Genomic DNA, 24,168 nt, shown 5'->3' with positions numbered 1-24,168 from the left:
ATAAATAAATAAGAGCAAGGCACAGCACAGTCCCTCTTTGAAGAAACCAAGGGGAACTCATTAATCATGGAGAACAGGGTTCTGGCTACGGGAGCCAGGGAAGGGATGAACGCCTGTGCCCCGGCGGCCGCAGCGCCAGAGAGCTGCCACCCGTAGCCAGGCCCACGCTCTCCGCAGATGGACAGGTTTTGAGAAAAATGAAAACAAAAACCCCACAATTAAAATTCCCTGCAGTTAAAACTATGTCAAGTCTTCCTTTGCAAACCCTCCACCCAATTCTGAGGAGAGAGATAGTCACAGCGATTCCACAGTCTGTGCAGACGTGGCAGGGGACAGAGCCCAGGATGTCCACTAGAGATCCGCGATCTCGCACATGGGGATGGGTGCACCATAAAAGGTAAGCCTTGACCATTTGCGGCATCCCTTAAAACGAACCTAGGCACGCCATCTGACCCAGAAATTCTGTCGGAGAGAAGCGTGCACCAAGAGACAACCTCAAAGATGTTCATCGCGGTGTTGTTTATAATAGGAAAAAAGTGAACTAGACACAGCCCACCAGTAGGGGAGCAGTTAATAAACTATGGTACATTGACACAATATGGGATGTTGCGTAAGAGCTAAGAAGGACGGGGTAAGTGCGGCCGTGTAGACTGAAGTATTGTCAAGATTTTGTTAAAGGAAAGGAAGAAGGCTGTCAGACAAAGGAGGAAATGCTGCGGTACCATTTATGCAAGAACAAACCAGACCCCAACCCAACCAAACCCCATAGCTGGACACAAACATACACGTCTGTGACGGTACAAAATAAGGCCTGGGAAGAGATACCTCAAATTGTTTATTGTGATTACTCTCTCTGGAGAAGAGAGAGAGACTGGTTAGCAGAGAAAGGGACTTCTGCTTCTGTGTTATTAGCATGTTTCCAGGATGTAGCTGTATATAACTCATAAGTTAAAAAAAGACACACAGAGAGAGAAACCCAGCTAGTTATTGCACTAAAATCTCCCCAGCAACTTCTTTCAGGACCAATAACCACTCTGGTCATAAGCCTCCAAAACAAGATTTTCCCTACTCAACACCCAGTCTGCTTCTAGAATGTCCGTTGCTGACTTTTCAGTCTTTCCTATTTCTTGGTCCAACACCTGTGCGCCTTTAGTTTTTTGGGGGCTCTTGGAGGTCAGTGATAGCAAAGCCTAAGAACCATCACTTTACCCGGAAGACAGTTGGATGATTCTGGGTCTTCTGCCCACTGGGCTAGGGCCCGGAAGCACCTAGATTCTCCATGGGGTTGTACGCTGTTAAGTGGGGTTTTGTTTTTTGGTGATTCTCTAGATTTCATGTCTCTCCAGGGCTTGGGTCTGGGGCCAAACGGACCCCCACCCCCGACAGTTAGGGCAAACGTGCTGTGGCTGAGGCATGTGGCTTGACACCTTTTAAGGGCGCAGGTTTCTGATTCGATCTCACCTCTAGACGTACTGCAGTGTGCCTGATCTCTGTCAGGCTTAATTAAATCCTACACTATTCTAGCTTTTAATTTATTTATGTAAGGCGATTCTTTTTCCTGCCAATTGTAAGACCATCGGCTGGCGTCCCCCTCTCTCTCCCCTCCTTTTGCTCTGGGTGGATTTGTTCTGTGTTTTCTTTGGGCCATCACTGAAGTGGATGAAAGGCAGATTACGCTGTGAGAGCCCAGCGACGTGCACAACTACAGAGAGAAAGGAAGCCGCACCTACGGACCTGCAGTCCGGCTCGGATGGGTAGCCTGCCACGCAGACAAATCAAAACTTAAAAATGAAACTCTTTTCACCGAAGATTATAGAAAGGCCACAGTGTTTGTGTAAAGCAGCTGCAAAGGCAGTGAGCAGAGGTGTGGGAAAGGGCCCCCACAGATTGGCCAGGCTTGGGTGATCTGGGCTGGGAGGCTGATGTCTTGCTTCAACAGCGAGACCACACATTTAAACCATCATAAAGGGCCAGGTAGGAGCCAGAAGAGACATACTGGGCCTTGACATCTGGTATTTATGATCCATGGAAACACAATTTCTGTAACATTTATGCTTGGGCTCGGTCTGAAATACCACAGTGATAACAGCGCTGTGTTTGACGCCCGAGATTAGAGTCCTAACGGTCTTTTGCCCTTTTGGGGAAGAGAGAATACTTCTAGAATAAGCCTTGGGACTAGAACCAAAACAGGAAGAGCAACGATGAAATGCTCAAAGGTGATTCCCAAATAGGTAACGCTAATGAAGCGTAAGTGATGGCTAGTTTAATTTAGGCTGGCAAATTTGGTCCCGGAGCTCTGGAAAATGTCGACTGAGCCTGGGTCTTTGCCTGAAATAAGCACTTTTGAGATGCTTTCTGTTGATCTTTTACTAATGGGAACAAATGGCTTTAAGGAAAGCCAAGGGTTATTTAGATAAAAAGGTAATTATGCCTTGTCATTAGAGTAACAAACAATGCTTGGGCATTTTACTCTTTCCTCCTGCAGAGGAGAGATAGCGACATTTATACTGAGCCATCTGTGCGAACGGAGCTTCCTGTAAGATTTGAAAACCCAAATCCTGCTTCCTTTTCCTACCACTTGGACAGGCTTACAGATGTTAAAAAACAAAAAAACCAAAAAACAACTCCTTCCTGGATCTAGGTTTTGAGGCGGAAAAACAGGACTCTGCTGGAAATAGGGTCTTCTGGACATGTCTCTTTCCTTAGGACATTTAAGGATCATTCTTGGACCCCCAAGGAAGGCTCCTGGGTTGATAGAATGCTCTTAATACACCCCACAAATCAGGGCTGGTGGAAAAGCCTTCTAGGGCTTCTTCTGGATCACCTTTTAGAAACATTAAAGAGCCAGGATAGCTCTATTTCTATCAGCCCTACTGATCGAAATATTTTATATGACTAATCATTAACTTCGCAGAAAGGAGAACTAAAGAAAAATACATGTCACCACAATCTGGATTTTTGAGTAAGTTTCCCCCCAAGCCCCTCTCAAAGTTTTTAGAGAAAGTTCCTCTTACAAACTGTCCCAGCTTCATGGTTCCAGGTTCATTGTCATCATGTCATTCTCTTTATTACTTGCTCCAAAAGGAAGTCTGGAAGATTTTGGAGCCTTGAACGTGCCACACGTTCCCATTTTGTCTGGGAAAGTGCTCATAAACTGGAGATCCATGTCCCCACGGAAGAAATAATTTGGTAGGCGAGCGCTATGATGTTGCCGCTTCTTCTCCAAAGGAAGCTATCTGTCTCCGTAGGGCCGAGTACATGATTCAGCATCCCTGGTCCCATTCCCCCTGGGGTCCCTTGAAAGGAGAGTCCAATCCCCAGGGATTTGCCATCAAGAGAAATTCTGTGGAATCACGCTGAGCAATTTAGCACTTAGCAACTTTTGCAAAATCCCACAGCAATCATAAAAGTTGGCTCAGCTGCACAAGTTGGATAAAACTCCTAACAAGCAGTAATAAAAATGAAAGAAGAAAAAAGCTGGCATTCAGCCTCAAGGAGAAAACCCACCTACCTCCCACAGCAATGCCCTGTAGCTCAGGAGGCGATATGCAAACTTGGGAAACATCAGTTTGTTCAAAGCCTACATTTCAACTTTGTTCTCCGAGGCAAAAGGGGAAAAAAAAGCCCAGATGTTTGTATAAAAATATCATCATTTTATTACATTCCACACAATACATTTTCAAATAGTTTCCAATGTCCACAAGTTATTTTGACACACAGGCAACTGAGCAATGCGGGAGATGTCACAGTTCTAGGAAGAGGGAATAAGAATAGGAAGTAAAAATCTTTAAGTTTTCTTGTTTTGTCGTTGTTCTTTGGTAATTTTCGATTATTCAGGTGTTTGCTTGCCTGCTAGTTTCATTTTTCAAGACAGGGTCTTTTAAAGATGGGGTATCAATGTTGGAAATACTATTGGATTTCCTATCTTATTCTGGCTTTAATCCCAAAAATGTGGGATAAGGGAAAAGACAATTTCACTTTATTTTCAGTGTCCTGTTTTGCCAATGCCAATGCTATGATTTTCTTTTCTTTTTGATGCCTTCACCAGGTATTAGGGGGATAGCAATTATTAGCATACCAAGGAAGGCTTTTTATTTTATTTTATTTTTTATTTTTTACCCCAGAGATAAGCGTTTCCCTCCTGGAGCTGTTGATAGGGAACCTCTACTAAGGCAAAAACATTACCAGCCCAAGCTAGACCTTCAATTCATTCATTCATTCATTCATTCATTCATTCATTCATATTTTAATAGTTGCTATCACCTCTTTGTCTTCTGAGAAGCAACTCTAATCACATGCAAGCATGCATTCACCTGTCCAATTTTTCTTAGAAGAGAGTGATCCTTTCTCCCTCTATGAAATACAGAATTTTGCTTTCTAAAGCTGCGAAGCGTGATTTTATAGAAGAGCTGCCCTTGGAGCATAGTACCTGGATAATACTATGGAAGTTGCTGGGCCAGAGAGAGAGAGAGAAGGGGAGAGAGAGATAGAGAGAGGTGACGTCCCCAGCTGAACTGCATCATGGGAGTCCCAGACTTGAGCAGTCTCGTGTTTTCAACTATGGCGTGTACATAAAGATGATGCCACACGGGGCATCAGATAAACACACAGCAAATGCACAAAGCTGTTGTCATCTTCTTTTAAAGAAGGGAAATCCTCAAGGGTATATAATAACTCAGACAGTTGCTACACTGGCTGGATTTTCCAGGTGTCATTTCCCGACACCGTGCCTCCATGGGGTGCCTATAGGGATGTCAATCATTTCAAGGGAATGCCTGGCCCCAAACGCACAACTGGATATGGACACCTGAGATAAAAAGCCCTTAGTGACTGGCATGGAATCCATCACCCGGTGTGCGGGGCCCTTGCCCCTCCCCTTTCTCCTGGCTTCTTTTTCCATCTTCGGCTGGGGTAGGACACTTGAAATCTCAAGGTAGCTCAGGCTCTAGCCTTTCATCTTTTCTTTTCTTGGCAGGGCTGCTGTGGTTGAGACAGAGTAGCTCTTTGAAATAGAATAAGAGTGGGAGAGCACCTTTCTTTCGGGAGGATGAAACAAACCAGATGCGAAAGTGAGTGTGTGCTGGAGAGGTCTGCCAGTATATTCTGAAAGAATGCTAAAAGTCTCTCTCTCTACCAAGCAGCCAAAAAAATTAATATTTTGTTCTCAGAAGGTACCTGGAGGCTTTCAGCCCAGGCAACCATCTTTGGAGAGAATCTTATCCTTCCCTGGTGGATTCCTAGCAGGAAGGGGAGAAATCAACACCCCCAGGGCTGAGCGTCTCGTTACAATATGCATTTTCTATCAATGAAATGGATTTCATGATCCAGTCTATCCTTTGCACAGTATCACTAGGCAATTTATCTCCAACATCCCTCCCCCTGCGTGGCTTAGAGAAGACACATGGGCAGCAACAGATTTATTTTCATTATATCCTCTCCCGATGCAGCAACATCTGGAAATGCCAGGCCAGCCTACGAGGGTGTATTTGCCAGATGCTACGAACACTTTAAGGGGTAGCATATTGACACATGAAAAAAAAAAAAGATTACTTTTTTATATTCTCAAAATATTTAAATACGTCAGGTGGACAGTCTTACGTTTTAGTGGCTCTAGATTCAGGCACACGTTAACACCACGAAAGGAAATCAAAGGATCCCTTTCCCCCCATATTTTACAAAGGCTGTTACAAGGACCAACAGAACACCAAAGAATATGGTTTTTCACCTTCTTCCTCAATTCCATCCCGAGTCTCGGGCACGATAACCCCTCCCCCGTCTCTGGGGTGAGGAGACTTTTAAGAGACCACACTTCTGGTGGTCTCTCCGCCACCTCCTGCTCCCAACATCAAACAGACTACTGCTTTCCCTACGCCAGTCTCCGATTTGTTATTCTTTATGACTTATTCCAAGATTGGACTTAACTGATAAAAGCTAAACATTCATTATGAGCTTCTCTTTCATAAGGCAACATGAGACAGATTTGCTTCAGGGCTGGAAGCAGAGATGGTTCCGCACACCCCCAATGGCTGCTCTCTTGCTACTTCAAAGACTCCAGGAGACACGACCAGGGGTCATGTCTAAGTGCGTTGGGGGAACTTTCCTCTTGGGTCAGATGGGTTGGGAAGGGGACAGGGATGGGAGGGGCCACATTTCATCTCATGCGGTCTCTAGCTTTTTAGGTACCCGGAGATGACAATGGTAGCCAACAGAAACCCAGCCAGAGCTAGATAAGGCAACAAAAAGCTTCAGTCTCTTCTCCAAGTAAACAAAACTAGTACAGTATATTATTTTCTTGTAACATGTACCCCCCGGAGAAATAACACAAGAGTTAAAGGGGGTCCTCTCTGAACACACCCACACAATACCCCCCACAATGAACCAGTCTCTCTCTCACACCCACACCCCCCCCCCCACACACAGCTATTCACACGCAAATGTATACTATGTACAAACACACCCAGCCAGGTTTCCTCTCCAGTCTCCTGGCAGACTGCCCACCGAGAGGAGGTAGGGGATAAGGCAAGGGGAAGAAACGGGGAACCAGTCTCGGGAAGAAAACCAGCTGAGCCTTCAGTGGTGAAGGGCTGAGGGGTGCGTCTCTTCTCATAGTCCAAGATGCAGCATTAGAGTTGGGGGTGGTTGGTTTGGAAACAACGAAAAGGAAAAAAAAAAAAAAAAAAAAGAACCCGAGGACAATGGTCAGGATGAAAAAAAAAAGCTCACAGGGTTTGGGCCCCAAGAGAGAGAGAAAGACAGAGAGAGAGAGAGAGAGAGAGATGTCTGAGAGTTCACACAGAGACTAGGCGAGGAGAAAAAAGTGCAAAATCGAGGCAACGTGTTTGCAGTCTTTCCCGTTTGTTTTGGGTGCTGTCCTTGGCTTCGGCCCTCAGCAGTGCGAGCCGCGGTCTTGCTCTAGTTTAATGGTTAAGGTGGGCTCCACCGCCAGAGGGGCCCCGTTGGTGTAGTGGGAGGTTTTGTAGGTGATGGAGTGATCGGTCTTCTTGGCCGCATAGCGGAACCGGTGGTAGTGGAGCACCAGGGCCAGGGCGACGGAGACCAGCACCAGCACGGCGCCCCCGGCGGCCATTACGTAATACCAGTAGGCTGGGATGGGCTGCACGGGCACCGTGTCCACTGTGGGCTCGGTCCCTGGTAGGAGGGTGCCCCCTGGTGGAGAGACACAGAAGAGTGTTGCTAGGCTGAGAGCATGCAGACGGATCAAAAATTAATTAAAAAAAAAAAAAAAAAAAGAAACACATACATGCTTTGGAGTGGATAGGGAAGGGGGCAAGGGAATAAGATGGTACTGAGCATTTCACTCGTGCCAAGCACTTTCCAATGATTGACATTATTTCGTTCTCGCAACCGTAGGAGGTAGGTACTGTCAGACCCATTTCGCAGATGAAGTCTAAACAGAGGCTCGGAGAGGTTAAATGAACAGTGGTCATACAGCAAGTAAGTAGGTAAGTATGGGGGTCAACCACGAGCTACGTGAGTATAAGGCTCTTTACTTCTTTCTGTTAAGCCACAGTTACTCTCCCATGGCCAGAAGCGTTCTAATTCACACACATACATCCACACGTGAACGCACGCAAGTAAGTGATGCTGAAACGAGCTCCAGGATTCCATAAGGCTGATTCTCTGAACGAGTGGGAATCTTTGGTCCGGTTGGCCAGCATTCTTAGACAATGTCCTAATTAGGCTGGCTAGACTTAAAGGTGAATTCCACTTTGGCTTGCCAAAGCTTCCATGCCCATCGAAATCAGCCTGGTCTTGTCTAAACAGGTCAGTGATCACTGTCAGGCCATGACTAACGCATCTTCATTTTTTTTCTTTTTTTTTAATTGGATAGAGGATCTTAGAACCTGCTTAGAAAGACGTTGCAACAACAACAACAACAAAATGTGGGCACAAATGATAGTGGGTATGAGAGAGAGAGAGAGAGAGAGCGAGAGCCAAGGGAGGGGAATCATTCTTAATCATGGAAAAGACAGGAGGGAAGAGAAACTAGAGGAGGATTTCGAAGGCAACCACATTCGCTGGCCGGCCTCTGGTTGCCATGGAGATGATGTAGCAGATTTAAGCCCAGGGTAACTCTGGGGAAAGACTGGCTAGGGTCCCACTTGATGCAAAACAGTCCTACAACTTGATTCTCCCAAAGATTTACATCAGATGAGAATCTGGCCCAGAAGGGGACTAGGAGCTTTGGAGCTTGCCAAAACCAGACATGATCTTTACTTCTGAAAAATGATGCATGCTTAACCTGTGAAAGCTTGCATCCCTCGTTGCTTACATCAACTGGTGGGAGCCACAAAGAAGCATCCTCTCTATCCTTGGGATTCCCCCGCCCAGGGAGAGCCACTTACTGGGAGGGGCTGCTGCTTTCTTCATCCATCCTTGGTCCCGTGCCGTGGGGGGGGGTCTCTCTGCTCAAGATGCAGCCCAGCTGGATTTATATTTCCATGCCTCCCCTGCCAGACCTGGAGCCCCTCAAGCAGATCTCACTCTCCCACTGAATTCTACCATCAAGGTGTGCACAAAAAAGGCCCTCTACAAACGCATGGGACTGAAAGACTTTCTGAGAGGAGGACTCTTATGTGGGGGTCAGTGTCGCCAAGTCCTCAGCCTGAACCCCAGAACGCCTCTCTTTGATTTGGGAAATGGCTAAGGGGTGGGTCAGACCTTCTGATGTCTTCTCAGAAGTGGGACAGAAATGAGAACATTTTGCTTAGAATATCTTTTGGAGCCTGCCCACCCTCTCAGCCTTTAACCCCTGGCTCCCCCAGTGGGAGGGCTCCCCTCGTGCGAAGGTGTGGGGTCTGTCGGTGGGACCTCAGGAATGACCCAGTACTGGAAGAGCTTTGACGGGGATGGGTCACGCTATAGACACACCGGTGGCCGCACCGACAGCCCCACTCTCCCTTTTTCTACCTTGTCTTCTTCATGACCACCTGCTGTTTTTCCTTATTCCCAAATCACTTCTAATAATTTCACGACTGCAGCTGAGAAAGCTCCTTCTCCCCCTCCGTTCCCCTCCTCCCCTCCCTTCTGTCAATCTTTATGACCATATTGAAAATTATGCGTAGAAACAGAAAGAGAAAGCAAGGCGCTGAAAACAGCTCCTTGAAATGGCCAGCTTGTGAGCCACAGTGAACTGGTGTCAACTCATTATTCAGGTCACCAAGAGTATCGGCTGCCTGGCAACCATCCTGCCGTTGGATTTTCACTGGGCTCAGAAGAATGCACGAGAAACAACAAAGTACGTGGGGACAGGCCAACGTTCCCCAGTGTCAACCCCTTCTCCCCAAAGGGCATCCTGGGTTTGTTTCTGATTTCGATTTTGTGCCAAAGAGAGAGCCCTCCTCTAATGAGAGGAGAGGAAGGTGATTCGCCCACAGGGACTGACTCCCCGCCTGAAGCACCTGACCAGACCACAAAGGTAGGAGCACACATTTTTGTCCAGCGGAAAACAGTCGCAACTGTCCCACCTTCCTTCCAGATCACACCGTCTCGGGTTCGAAGGCTTGCTTTCCTTCCGCCCAAATGCTGGTTTCCGACATTGAATACACCCCCTGCCCCCAAGACTCAGAGTGCCAGGGCTGGGCCTTAATGCTCTTCCTAAAGTGGTTCTTGTGATAGAGACAATGTTGGGGCCCAGTGGGGAGGAGCTGGGGGCCCACTGGAGGAAGGGGCAATCCCTTCCAGTATGGGGATTACACAGTCGGTCGGAGCTAGACCTCTGGCCTGGGTTCTGCTCTGCTCCGGAAGACACGCTCCACTTTTGGTAGGAGACCCGCTTCCCCTTTCCTACCAATGCTCCCTCCCCCCAGATTATCAACATGAAGACAATTTTCAGGACAAAAGCCATTTTATGGACAGCGATGGATGTTTTCCTTGGACATTTGTTTGGAGAAATGAGAGAACATGCTATGGGACGAACTCACGTGTTTTTAGTGTTAAGGAAGTTAGAAAACAGAGAGGGTCCCTTTCACAATTCTCCCTCATCCCTCCCCAGGCGACTCTGGGTGGCCCGCAGTGGGAGCCAGAGTTTCTCAGAACATTCTCCAGCTAAAGGGTCTCAGCTCGCACAGGCAGGGGGATCGCGGGTTTGGAGTCTGGTTTTGCGGCAGCCTCTGAGGGCTGTATACTAAGGCTCTGGTTGGCCAAAGAGAGGAAAGAAAGGTGATAGCTCAGTAGGGGTTAAATGTCCTGACAAAGCAGCATTCCAACGAATGTGGGACAGAGGGACGGATGGATGGATGCATGGAGGGGTGAACAGATGGGGGGGATGTATCTGCAACAACATCTAGATTCCCAAATCCTCACTGGTACTTCACGTAACAGTTATCCTTGGAAAGTGCTAGAGATTTGTCTGGTTCCTACTACACCTCTAATGAAGTTGCAAAAAAGGTGTCCCATTCAGACAAATGTCACCCGTACCAGGTCCCCAGGTTGGTGAGGGGCTCTATTTCGGCCGCCCTTGTCCCCTCAGTCACATGGGGTGACTGGGCCATTGCTTTGCAACAAAGGGGCCTGGACTGGTCCCCCAACATAGGAGACAGAGTGCGGGTAAGACTTTAGCCTTGTCCAGAGCTGGCCACGTGCTGACCTGAATGTTCCTTTTGATTGCACTAACTCTTCCCACTTACTCATAACACGCCCAACACTGGAACATGCTTTCAACTGCTAACTGTTTTTCATGAATTACCATCCTCTAATTCTCCACAAAGCTTTCTCATTGTGTGAGATAATGAGAAGCAGATACATAAACAGTCAGTAATGCCCAGTGTACTGGCAAGGTTGGGGAAGCTTCCATCTGCGGAAGTCCTAAGCCCCCTGGAGAGGAGGCACAAAGGCACAGAATTTGAATTGTGACAAAGAGTACATTCGAGGAAGCCATGCATAGGGGGAGACCAAGGTGGAAAAAGGACCCAGTAGGTAGTGCTCCTTCCATTCTTACTGTGCAGAACAGGGTTGACGGAATTAGGAACCACGGGGAAATGTGCCGGAAATGTGCCGGAAGAGGAGCCAGAGTGAGCGGTCGTTTCCTGGGGGCTGGGCGTGGGGCTGCGGGCCTCCCACGGATCACCTTGCTTATTCCTCCCGACCCTCACATGGGACACCTGAGGATCGGAGAGGAAAGTGATTTTCCCCAGATTTCATCTGCAGGGAAATTGAGGGGGAGGACAGAAGAGCACATGGAGAGGGTGCGGAGTCCTTGGAGGAAGTTCACTGCGCTGACATGTAGCAGGGTCAGGAGCAGAGGCACGTGCAGCGGAGCCCCAGCCTGTACGGGAACCCAGGGGTCCCATAACCTCTCTGGCCCATCGCTTAATTTTGTGGCCAAAGCCACCCTTATTACATAGTGTTTGTGGCTACTCGGATAGAGTCTCCCAGGGCCCAACACACTGAGTGTCTCTCCTACCGAAGAATTCCGCAGACCCCTGTCCTGAGCCCTGGGGCGGGGACAGAAGTAGTCCCCTCACTCTCTGTCCCGGACTTCCGCCCGAACCTGCCTGAGGACGGTCTCGGTCAAGTTCCCACTGAATCATGATAAAGAGAAAGCATCTCTCCAAGCTATGTTTACAGAATGTCCTCTGGACCTGGAGGAGTCACCCGGGTCTCCCAAAGAAACGTTCCAAAGGACACGGACGGTGAGGCATCCCTCTCCAAAGAAGGACAAAAAGGCTCAGTGATTAAGAACGACTCAGGCCCTGGCCTCTCTGCGGAGCCCTTTCTGTCCAGGCTCAAAATGAGGTGCTGGGGAAGGAGTATTTCAGATAAAAGGCTTGTTTCATTTGTGAGATTAAACAAACAAACAGAAAAGGGTTGTCTGCTCTAGAAGGGTTTACAGAAGGCAGTAGAAGAATCTGGTCACGCCAAGGGGATCTGTTTGGAAGAAGAATGCTAAAGTACAAAATTTCCCTGAGGAAGGACTCCTCGGTTTGCCTTCTGAGCGGTGCAGGGGGTCCTCGGGAGGCTTCCACGAGGCTAGCAGACACTGCACTGAGCGGGAGCGTCTCTCCAAAATGCCTTGAATTCAGATCTGTGGCTGCCTGGAGTTTCAGACACTTCTCTTTGGTGGCACTCTCTCCTTGAGAGAGGAAAAGTCGGTGAAAAAAAAGTGGTTCTTCTCCCCTTAGAGAAACTGACGTTGGCAGCTGTTTGATGCCCGGCAAGCTTGCGGGGAGGGGCGCGTCAGGCCCCTCTGTGACAGGAGAGGCAGCTTGCACGAGCGAACCTCACAGAGAATGCCTCAGTGTCCCCTCAGGCAAGCAATGGCAGCCAAGCAGCGAGGCGGTTTACACACATCTGATCTCCATGCTTCCTTGCTCAGCAACACCTAGCCTTAATCTGGCAGCTGGAGATGTCAGGGGAGGGAGACGACGAGAAGGAATCACACACCACAGCTGCCTATCTGCAACCCTGGCAGCCTCTAGGAATGCTTCTCTGCCTTTCATCCCGCATCCCGTCTTGGAAGTGCTTCTAGGAGAGAAGAGCGGGAAACCAAGGAGAGTGGGGATTTGAGGCCAATCCCGGGTCCTGTGCCCTAGGATGGGGGGCACTACGTCAGCTGGCGATGCCCCCGGGGGGTGGCCGTGGGGAGTGAGGATGGGGGTAAAAGAGGAGAGAGAGTGATGGAAATTGGCAGAGACGGACCAGCTGGCACCAAAGAAACAGAACCTAAAACCCGACGCAAACCCCGGCCAGCTCTGTCGCTACCCAAGAACGGGTCTCTCGTAAGACGGCTCCCCTCTTTGCCCAGGAGCCACACTGAGATGTTCCCTTCCTCCTGGTTTCACCTGGAGGAAAATGGAGCAGGACTGTGGAGAATGAAACCCGGAGGTGGGCCCTACGGCTCTCGGAACTGGTCTGAGACATAAAACCCAGACTCACAGTCATTAATAAGAGAAACTGATGTCCCTTTTAGCATCCATCAGTGGTAGACACACGGGTTCGGAATCCTTCACGATAACAACCGCCCGTCCTGAGTACACCTGTGCCTGGGATTTCCACGGGTCTCTAACGGGGAGGGTACCAAACCCGCTCTCTCTGCTCCTGTATTGTTCAACGTCCCCAGCCTCTAATGTGAACGAAACCTCTGGCTTCTACTATGAGCGGCTAAGAATAGCCACCTGGTCAACAACCACAGAGCTCTGACCACGGGCTTGCCATATTTTTACTGGCTTCTTTATTCTTCCTTTTTCTCTCATTGAAAAAAGAAAGTACTGGTTAAGAGGAAATAATCCATCATCTTAATTATACCATTTTTGGGTTCTTTCTTTTTTTTTCTTTTCTTTTTCATTTGTTAAAGCTCAAATTTTAGAAAAAGATACATGACGGAAGGCACTATGTTTATAGCCGCTGCTTAAAAAAAAAAAAGGAAGAAAAAAATGCACATCCAGGCTACATTGTTTAAAATGTGACTCATAACAACAACAAAAGTCTTCTTACAAATCACATGACAACGAAGCTTATTCACTCTCCAGCCTCCCTGTTCCTTCCCTACACATTCTCTTTTTCTCTAAGGCTTGTTTCTCATCGTTAGGGACTCACACCCTGGTTTACAATCAAAGTATACGCACTAAGCAGAAAACACAAGGTGATTGGAATAAAAAGAAAATGTTTCATGGCAAGAAATGAGTAAGAGGCAGAGAATGAAAGACACTTTCAAATAGAAAAGATCAAGATACCCCTCATAAGACCCAGCCCAGAGGCCACTTTTATTGCATTTCCTTAAAGATTTACCTAGTACACATCAGTCTCTCCTAAAGAATGAAATTGCTTCTGTCTCATGCTTAATTTATAATGGAAAAGAAAAACAACCTGGATTCAAAAAAAGCCGTGCTAACAATGTAACCACCTATTGTTACTACTGTTACACCATCAACTTTTCCACATCCTGCCTGCCCAAACCTGGTTTCTCTTTGTTTCCCTTTTTGAGTGAAAAGGCTGATTTCATCCCAGGACACCCACGCCCCACCAGGGCTGCCCTTGACCGGGAGAGGAACGCTGTGCCAGTCACCGACAAGGTTAGCAAATGGTCACCCCGGATAGAAGGCTTTGCTTGAATTCAAAACACAGAGCTGCATGCTGAGGTCAAAGCGGCCTCGGCCCCACAGAAGGCGGGCCCTGAGTTCACCTGGCTACCGCCTCTGAGTTCCAAGTACAACTTGCCAATGTGATAGAAATTGCCTATTTTTAATTCCCCAATCCTGCCCTTGACTTCACGTTCCTCGGTCAAGTGTCTGCCCCTCAGGACTTGGTTTCCTGCTTCCAGAATGCTTGCTCTCTCCAGAGGCAATAGCCAGGGGCCAGACGGTGCCACCGGGAGCTGCTTTTGCTTAACCCCCGAATCAGCCCACCGGGAGCCCGCCGGAGATGCTTACCTTCCAGTCACTAAGCCCCGTGTTTATTTTGGCTAAGTGAGCGCTGCGGCTCTGATGATATTTTATTTATATATTTTGTGCACGAGAACATGACTGGACTGTGAAGCCTCACGGTAAACACAGCCTCAAGGAGAGCACATGTGCCCTGCTTTGTTGATTCTCTTAAGAAGCAAAGCACTTAGCCCCTGTACTTGTCAGTCATGGACCGAGACACGCCGGCTCGCATGCGACAGTGTCTGTACCACTCCCGGATGTCTTTGGCCAGCCTTCCCGGGGGCTTGGAGTCTTAGTGAGCAGCCTTGACTGGCCCCACAGAGACATTACCTTGGGTCCTGGAATTCCAAGAACTTGAAAATAACTGTGATCCAAGTGAGTCACTTCCGACTCTGCTGCCCTGCCCACACGCAGACCCGCATGAACAGAAATCTCACGCACCGAGAGCATCAGCCCACGCCCAGGAACACACTCCTTACTTTCCAGGATGCTGGGGGTGGGGCGGGGGGAGCAGGGGGGGCCGCTGGGGAGCCAAGGTGGGGGAGAAAGCAAGAACTCAGTATTCTGTGTCAGTCTGTCACTCTCTTTCTAGCCACTCTCCCCCCCCCCCCACCCCCCGGCTATTGTGTTAGAGGGTGATGAGTGGAAAATTAGGCCCGATGATTTGGAGTCAAAAGCGCATCTAGGTGGCAAACCAGGAATTCATCTCTTTCTAGCCAGGAGCTGGACAGATTAATGAGAGTGAAGATAACGAGTCTAGACTGGAGATATAAAAATGACTTCCCTTATCTCTGGAATGCTGTCACCTCTGGGGTAAAGGCCAGCCCGGGCCAAGAGGGCACAGCAGGTCTCGCAACTGTTTGTATGAAAAACCCCAGGCGTCAGGTGAGGGGCAGTGTGGGCGTGTGGTCTGCCAGCCCGGCCAACAGAACTGAAGCCCTCGGACAGGCTTCTAGACACTCGGCACTGGCCCGCTGGGTGGGAACCGCACTGGCGCCAAGTCACTGGAGAGCAAGGAGGGCAGGAGGGGAACCACCACCCACGGCCGGACCGTGACGCCAGCATCCCCAGCTCTTCTCTCTCTGCTCTGCTCTTTACTAGGGAGCCAATGTCCTGTTCTGGTTTTCACTCCTGTATTGAAATGCTCTAACTCCAGCCGGCAAATGTGCCTCCTCGTTCCCTTCACCGGACACCGGCTCCAGAATTCTGCAACTTTTTCTCCCCAGGATCATCGCTCCTCGTGTCTTTTCCCTAACGTTCTACCCTCGCCAAACTGCCCGCACTGTCCCTCCCTGCGGATTCATTGAGACTGCTGCCTTGGTGCCCTGCGGCTGGGAAGAAACCATCGTCAGGCGAAAATCAATCATTGCCACCTCATTTCACTTTTAATTTACTACTGATTTTTGTTGTTGTTCAGTCTCTCCCACAGCCTCTCCTTTCTCACCGCTCATGCATTTTCAGCCTCATTGCTCCCCGTTGGACAATGCAAGGCTGAAAGGTTTATCTGTAACCTATTTGTCTCTATTATAGGTTTCTAAACTTTAATTAAACAAGAGGCGGTAAAGATCTCAATCCTCTTTCCGGGAATCTACAGGTGTTGTTGGTGCCATCTAGTGGCGGGAAGGTGTGGCGTCTGTTTTCTCTTAAGAGATCTGTCAAGTTTGGAGGTGCCTCCCCCAACACCAAATTCACATCACATGGGTGGAAGAAAAAGACATGCAAAAAAAAAAATTTTTTTTTACCTTTAAAATTCTCACCTGCAAAAGCTGAGATGGGTTCTGGAGGAAAAAAAAATATTGAGTTAGATAAGGGGTAGAAGTAATGGGGCAGGTTTAAGGTATAATGAAGATGATTTTTTGTAATACCCCATGGAAAGTGTCCCCATGTCTCCTCATGCTCGAGACCGTGTCTAACACATCAGCATCCCAGGGGCTGGCGGGGTGGGGAGGGAGGAGGGGAGCCCTAAAGTTGCTTTGGAACAAAAAGGACTTTATAGAGCAATGGGTCTCTGAAGCATTGTAATCAGTCATTTACCACTGATTACTTTCTCGGAGCCTGGATTACACGTAGATGCCCAGGGCCTGAGGGGCTGGGGTGGTCCCTGCTGCTTCTGACATCATCGGGCACACACACATCCAGGACCCGCGTGCCAAGAGAAGCACTCAGTAGGGGATCCCAGTCACTCTGCCGAGTAAAGCAGGTCCCGTTCCTTCTCAGAATTCCCTCTTGCTTTTGGAAATGCCCATGGCGCGCATGGGAGACGGTGTCGGGATGGGCGGACGTGTGCATCTTCGGTGGGCTGTCTGCTCAGCACTTCTGTCCAAAGAGACAATCACGGTGTCCTTCCTGTGCTGGTCACTTGGCCTGCGGTGCTTAATCTTACAGCTCTGGGATCCGGGGCACTGAAGCTACTAGCTTCAAAGAAAACTAAAATTCTACCTCCCCTGCTGTCATTTCTCCTGCAATTCATTCATGTACAGGAGCAACGTGGGTAATCGTGTTATCAGTCTGATATAACATATGTACTATTTTAGCTCTCCAGTGAAGGCTTCCATTAAAAACATCAAACCCGTGCAGCATGTAATTCTGACTGGCAGCTGCTCTCATTCTCTAGCATTTTCTTTGCTAAAAGCTGGAGTCTGATGATGGGGTGTTGGCACCCTGAGTCTCCGTATACTTAATGCTTGTCGATTTCTGAATGGGAACAGGAGATAGAAGACTTCACCTCGCTTCACACCCCTCCCATCCCCAATGCAGCCTAAGACACAACGATATTCATAGCCCACCTCCTGCATGGACTGTAGCTGTTCTCCCACTGGGTTCTACTGGGTTTGAAAATGGCGTGTTGCCTCCTCTTGTATATCCCCGCCCCCGGTGTCTTATTTGGAAGAACCACAAAGAGACAAATATTCACGTACCCATACAGTTCTCCAGTGGGACATCAGTGCTTATCCGAATGTCGTCAATGGCAATTTCTCCTGAACGTCCTTTTCCTATGACTCCCTCAAACACAATCTAGAAGCCGGGAGAACAAGAGCCATGGTTAACCGAGCTCCCTGGTTCAAACCATGCAAAGATTTCCAATTTTCTGTTAAACGCAGCTTAAAGTGTGTGTGTGTGTGTGTGTGTGTGTGTGTGTGTATGTTACTATACCTGGTACACATCTGTTGACCACATGGCTAGAGTACTTGAAATCTTAATTTAAAAAGAATCAAATGCATATCTAAAGGGATTAAAAATATATATAACAAGGTGTGGATATTGTTGTCCAGTAACTGGAAGGTACTGATTAAAAGGACCAGAATCAAGACATGTTTAAAGGAGAGTTGAAATGTCCCTAGCCATGTCTGAGTTTTCTTTCCCATAAATCTTTCAAAATGCCCAATCCAGGTATTTGGAAACTCAGAGGACATAACAGATGGGAGTAAGGTGAGATACACGGTGTGATGGGTTTGGACTGCCTTTGGCATAATGTTGTCTTATACCTCCATTATTACAACGAGGAGGGAAAGGACTTTCTCCTTCACCAATACTTGCCTGAACACCTACTATGTGCCAGGAACAAGGACAGTTACAAAATCGAGCATCCGGACCCTCTGCCCAGGGAACCTTACCATCTGGCGGGGGAGACAAAAATGCAAACAGGTCCTTGCAATACAGCGCATTACGGTTTATAAATGGGAATGCAGGCGGGGTGGGGCGGAGCCCAGGACCCCTCACAACCTCCAGTGCAGGCTGCACACGGAAGGCCCTCGGCTCCGTGGTCTTCAATCATTCCTCACGCTCACCCTCCCCGGGTTCTCTCTGCAGACGAGCACATGTCCTCTGGCAAGCTGAGCGAGCAGTTGGCTGCCTCACCAGCCATCTGTTGCTGCTTCTCGTCTGGGGAGGAGCAGGTTAATGCCTTGGCTGGTTCTCAGTCACCTCTTCCACAGTGTGCCTACTCCTACCCAAGCCTCAGCCACAGCTGTGCAAACCCATCTGTGCCTCAGTCTTTCGCTCTGTGGGGCAGAGATAATAGAGCCTAGCTCCTGCAGCTTTGGGGAGAGGAACCCCTCGTTGAGGAGCCTTTCGGGTCTGTGGGCCACTGAGTGCAAACAGCGGCTGCCCCTTCTACGTGCCCACCTGCCCCAGGGCGGGTCTGGCAGGATTTTGTCCTCTCCTTGGAGCTGGAGGGGGCTCGGCAGGCTTCCTGCCTTGTATGTGGAGGCTGGTGTGTGTTTATTTCCCTGGCTTCTGGGTCCCTTTGTCAGGCTACCTGATAGCAATCGAAACTAAACTGGAGAGAAGAAACATTTGTTGGGAAGATTTCAGCAATATAAAAGGCAATAGGAGGAACAAAGAACCAAGTCTGGGTGTAGAGATAGGCACATTTTGAATAACAAATAAGAGTGTCATTTAGTTGCCATGGCAATGTGAGAAACACAATGAAAACAGCGGCGCTTAACCACGTTCCCTAATGATGAATGGGCACGGCCCTAGGAAATCTTGAAATCCGGATCACAAAGATTCCCCTGGACCTCTGTACCTGCGCCCCCGCCCATCACCACCCTACCTGATACTCCATGTCATAGCTGGGCAAGATGATCCGCCCGTGTTTCCACTCGTCACCCTGGTCCTCGCGGATGACCCAGAGGAGCTTGCTCTCCTGGCTGGCCTCGCGCACCACCTGCAGCGCCACCCCGCGGCCGCCAGTGGCTTGGTACTGGAACTCCATGCACACGGGGCTTCGGGGCAGGTGCACCGGAGGGCTGATGAGCCGTGCATACTGGCCCTCTCTCCGGCCGTCGCTCTGCAGCCGCAAGAAATTCCTGTCATCTGGAGGAAAGAAACCCAGAGGGTCCCGGTGAACACTGGGGAGAGAGACCAGTTTGAGGCTGTGCCCTCCCGCCCCGGGAAAGCCAGAACCGGAGTTTGGGGGGTTGAAGTCTTGTTTATTCGTGTCCTTGTACTCCAGGCCCTGTGCTTCCTTCTCAAGGCTCTTTCCGAGCTTGGCTCAAAAGCGGCTTCCTTTTGAAGCCTCTTCGGGAGCCTTTATGTCGGGTTGGTCTTTCCTGCCCATTTCTCCATATCACTTTCTCTGTCTTGTCTGCAGATGGCACTTGGTGCGGTTGGCCTTCCGTCTTGGCTCGCAGTGTCTGTGTCTGTCTTCCCCCCCAGATTCGAAGACGCCAGACCCGCGTCTTATTCGCCATTGGCTCACCCAAAGGACCGATGCCGCCTAATGGACTAGATTATAAGGGGGCGAGGCGGCTGCGAGACGGGCGGAAGATCCCGGCCAGGCAGCTTGTGCTTCAAGCCCTTGTCGTCTTGGCTGGGCACTGTCCAGACGGAAGACATTTAAAACCGTCTGTCTCCACCCGTGCCACTAGGAGGTACCTGGGCTCTAGTGACTGTCAGAAGCCAGCATCAACCTGAAGCGGAAGAAGGGATGCTGGCTGCGGTGGGGTGGGGTGAAAGCCAGGGTGGCCGGACGGACGCCCTACTTCCTTCCCTGTCTGGGCCAACGAGGCCAGAACTGGCCCTTTTCAGAAAGCCAGGCAAACAGAGCTCCGCCGAGAACGGGCACGGGCATCATCACTAACGAAGGCTATGTGTTTCATAGACAATATACACCGGGCCGGATCAAGGTCTCACACCCCCAATGCTGCGAGGATGGGCCTTTTGGCGGATTACTTTGTAAATACATCAGACACTGCGCAGACGACGGAGGTCTTGTTGCCATTTGCAGACCGCGTCCCCTGCAGACCGGGCTATGGGGGCCTGCCCCTGCAAACCCAACAGACACAGGAGCATTCCGGCCTCTTGTGCAGAACCCAGGGAGGCGTTTGACGATCTCACCGCCTCCTTTGGTCCCGAAACCTCCTAGGCTGAACTCTTCTGCCAAGGTGGTGGGGGCACGTTCACACCACATAGCCAGCCCCTCAAACACTTTAGAATCCCCTTAATCTGAGAGGTGTGCACCCAGCTTTCTTATTCACCAGGGACTGTGAACATCCTGGGCTTGTTAGGGGAGAACTTGTTAGGCAAGAACTGCAGAGCCCTGAATCAACAGGGTTATTCTCTAGACCAGTGGTTCGCTGTTGCCACTCCAGCGGACATCATTGTTCGAGCAAGAAGGAACAGGTCACAGTCCTCCCATCACTGGCCCCCAAACCGCTCCTTCCTTCCTTCCCACAGACCATCTCTCTCCTTCCTGCCTGCCCCCCCCCCCCCACCGCCAAGCCTCTCCAGTTAGATTCCCTAGAATTACTGCACCAAAAGCTACCCTCCCTTGCAGTCAAATCGGACCAGTTCAGGATGCATAGTTGGGATTTCGGTTTGTCTCCTTAACCATCCAGAACCACATGTCTAATACCCCAGCACAGGAGAGCCCTTCAAGGCCAGAGTCAGCGCAGATAACTAGGCAGCGGTCCACAGCAGAAATCTCGAAGGTGGTGATCTGCCAAGGGAGGAGACATGGGGGCCGCAACCAGACAGCTCCAAGATCTTCCAAACCTACGCCTTCTCCTATCAGATCCTATTACTACCGTTATTAATGATAATAATTATACGTCATATTTGCAGAATGCTCTGCAGGTTTCCAAAGCACATTCACGAGCATCGTTTCGTCTAATTCTTCCCAAATGCCTTTGAGAGCCCTATCTTCTGAATGTTATTTGCACAAGACGGAGAGACGGAGGTCAGTAAAGTTCAAGGGGCTCATCCAACGTGGAGAGGGCAGTCAGGTGCACAGCCGGACCTGACGTTGGGTTTTCCGCCTCCCGGAAGTGGGGTCTTCACTTCAGCTATGCCCAGGTGCCCGCCCAGCGTGTGGGCAATCGGTCCCTGTTTATTCAAGGCAAACTGGGCGCCACCCCCAACACCTGCCCCCGCTTTCACGTCTCCTTCCTGCCACCCCCCCCCACCCCTTACCAACTCCACCTCTCCCACCTCTTTGAGCAATTCTTCTCCTACCCATTCTGGCACATTCCAGCACATTCCGCCTCTTTCCTCTCCACAACTCAAGCATTTACCGACTGCACCACTGATCATACCTTATTTTTAAAAAGATTGAGGCCATTTCTCATGCGTTTCAGCAGGTAACCACCCACGGCCCTGCACTGTAATTTAACCGTTTCGTGGGTGCCTTTCCCATGGCTCCAGGTAGATGACAGAATCCCAGGCTTACGCATCTAAGGGTTAATACTCTGCTGCTTCTCCCTGTATATGTCACAACTCAAGGAAATTTTGATCCCACCGATGAATGACTGGCAAACCCATGGATGAAGGAACGATATGAGGCTCGATATTCTCTCAAGACCCACGAACAGAGGGAGAGTCAGCTAGCCTCTGGTAATCCCAGATTCAGATAATCTCTTCACAATTCCCTCCCACCGTCCTGAACCAACAGCCCTTTCAAAGGTGAGGTGAGCTGATAATAACAGGGTGACCTGGGGACACACGTGGGGCCACCAGTGAGAACCCCCATCCCCCCCGAAGCTCCCGTGCTCCAGTAATTTCCAAGCCCTGACTGCTTTCACCTCAGATCGAAAGGAAACCAGATTTCAGAGACTTATTATTCAGCCTTCTTCCTTCACAGTTTCACAAATAAGACCCAGTTGCTGCTTGAAAATTGCTTGGCAGAAATACTGTCACTTGTGTGAATTTACATTCTTAAGCGGCAGGGGATTCATAGCATAATGGTTAGAATTTAGTAAGTAGAATGTGTGTGGAGGTGGAGAGAGCCGCGCTGGCTGGATCTTATCCGGGTCTGTTCCGTTTAATCATCCTGTGGCTAAAACTTCGGGCCCCATCAGGCCAGAGGTCTCCCAGGCTGCTGCACCCAGACCCCAGCCGGCCCCCTCCTCGCCCCACCCCTGCTCTCGCTCTCCCAATAAGACCATAATCGCTCCGCATGATTTAAAGGACCCCGGGAAGACCGGGGAGTTAATGCTGGTGGCGTGCTAAGCACGAGCAGCTGAAGGATCATAAGTCAGTGCTGACATCCAAGCTAATCCACTAGTTTGCAGAATCTCAAGACAAGCGGGCCTCTGAATTTCACTCAGTTAAATCATTTGTGCCCCACTTGTCTGCTAAGTGCTAGGAGCTCGAGGGAAGAAAGATGATATGTAAATTTAAGGAATTAGCAGTAGACATCAGTCAGAGGGACGCTGAGCCGCAAAACCTCCCCGCCTGTCGCCGAGAGGGGCCTGATTGGAGGCAGGACGTAGGGAGGAATGGCTCTGACCAGGCAGGGCCCCCAGGGAGGGGACCGGAAACGCGGGGGCAAGAGTACTGGTGTTGGCTGAGCGCCTCCTGTGGGCCAGCGTTGGCACCAGAAGCGCCGCCTGCTTTCTCTTCGGTGATCGTCCCTGGGAAATCTAGGTCGGGGAAGCAAGCACCGCTTTCTCTGATTTTACTGGAGAGGAAACGGAGGTGGAGGTGCGGAGGCTTGAAGCCATGTGTCTCAGACGGCGGCTAGGGAGCGAACGGCACCCAAGTAAAGAGGATTGCCAAGAGCGTGGCCGCTCATCTGGGCTGGACCCCTTGTCTGATGCTCACCCATCATTTAAAGCCTCAGTTTCCCCCGTCTGTAAAATGGGTATAATAAGAACATTGCTGGAGAGGGCTGTGAGGAGAAGGAGATGGAACAGGCCATGCTAAATGCTTGACACAGTAACTGGGACATAGTAAGTGCTCATTAAAACCTCTGGTCTTTATTACTACTACTACTATCGCTACACACACTGACTTCTATGCTTGCCTTTGTTTTTTTGTTTTTGTTTTTGTTTTGTTTTGTTTTTAAAGAAAAGAAAAAGGGTCAAAAAAGCACCAGTTACCTGGGAAGACAAGTCCTAGACTAACAAGGAAGTATGGTTTGGCTGGAGGTCAGTGAAGACGCTCCAACCCCTGCAACCAGACAGCTCCCACTTGTGCGTAATGCGCTGTTGACCACATGTATTTCCTACCACTATATAGTAAATGAAATAAAATACAACATGATTCTGGAATGAGAGTGGGACCTCAAGAGACCATTTAGATCAGGTCAGCCCGGCTGCCCGGAGGAACCATGCTGAAAATGTCCCCAGAACAGCTGTCCACCCTCTGCTTTCAATCCTCCAGAGAAGAAGTTTCCATAGGTCACATCGGCAATGTGTTTTCTGGGTCACAACCCTAACTGTCAGGAACTTCTTAAATTCAGTTTTAAGTTTTCCTGCTGTCATTGAGACACACGTCCTCCATCTACCCCTGATGGAGCACAGCCAATTTCTGTCCTCTGACTTGGAAACATTTTTCACTAGTGAAGAATTCAGACCCCGGGTCTTCATTTTCTCAGGAAACTCAATGCTTGCCTTTTTAAATGCCCACACTGGGGGGGGGGGGGGTTTAGTTATGGGGGTAGGTCTATACTAATGCTCCTCTAAGCTAAGTGCTTCCATTCTTTGAAGTCATGGCACCCATATATGTGCTGTGAGTGAAGTCTGTTCCCGTAGAACATTCTAGTTTATGGCCTACCACTGCCGAACACAGAGGAAGTTGTAAGCACGCAATGGCTGCTGATTACTTGATCAACTAACGGGCTGCGATGGCACAGGGGGGCCCCTTTAGCCATTGACTTGGACTTCAGGGAAAAAGCCCTCTGGGTTGTTAAGAGGTCCCCAAACATGACAATTGACCAGCTAAGAACCAGCTCGCCTGCTGGAGACTGTCTTCTTATACTCATAGCTGATGGCAGTGATGCCGGCCATGGAGAGCTTCCAACAAAAAGACAATAGGAAGGAAATACGTTTAGTTGCTGAAA

At 49.5% G+C, this 24,168-nt stretch overlaps 1 protein-coding gene across 4 annotated transcripts in view; it reads right to left on the bottom strand.

Moving 5' to 3' along the window:
• The window catches only part of NRP2 (neuropilin 2), a 114,837-nt gene that overhangs the window by 14,521 nt on the left and 76,148 nt on the right, over nucleotides 1-24,168 (bottom strand). Inside the window, exons 13-16 of one of the 4 annotated variants that reach the window (XM_059393296.1) lie at nucleotides 18,940-19,202; nucleotides 17,303-17,399; nucleotides 16,127-16,162; nucleotides 3,639-7,167 (exon numbers count right to left, since the gene is read on the bottom strand). In XM_059393296.1, coding sequence (XP_059249279.1) covers nucleotides 6,887-7,167; nucleotides 16,127-16,162; nucleotides 17,303-17,399; nucleotides 18,940-19,202 — 677 coding nt within the window. In that variant the 3' untranslated portion in view covers nucleotides 3,639-6,886. Of the gene's footprint in view, nucleotides 1-3,638; nucleotides 7,168-16,126; nucleotides 16,163-17,302; nucleotides 17,400-18,939; nucleotides 19,203-24,168 lie in introns of those variants that run through there. The other 3 variants (XM_059393297.1, XM_059393294.1, XM_059393295.1) reach the window with 3 other exon arrangements.

Source organism: Mustela nigripes, chromosome 3, assembly GCF_022355385.1.
Source record: "Mustela nigripes isolate SB6536 chromosome 3, MUSNIG.SB6536, whole genome shotgun sequence".
Taxonomy (NCBI): Eukaryota; Metazoa; Chordata; class Mammalia; order Carnivora; family Mustelidae; genus Mustela; species Mustela nigripes.
This window is presented reverse-complemented; position numbering and strand designations above follow the sequence as displayed.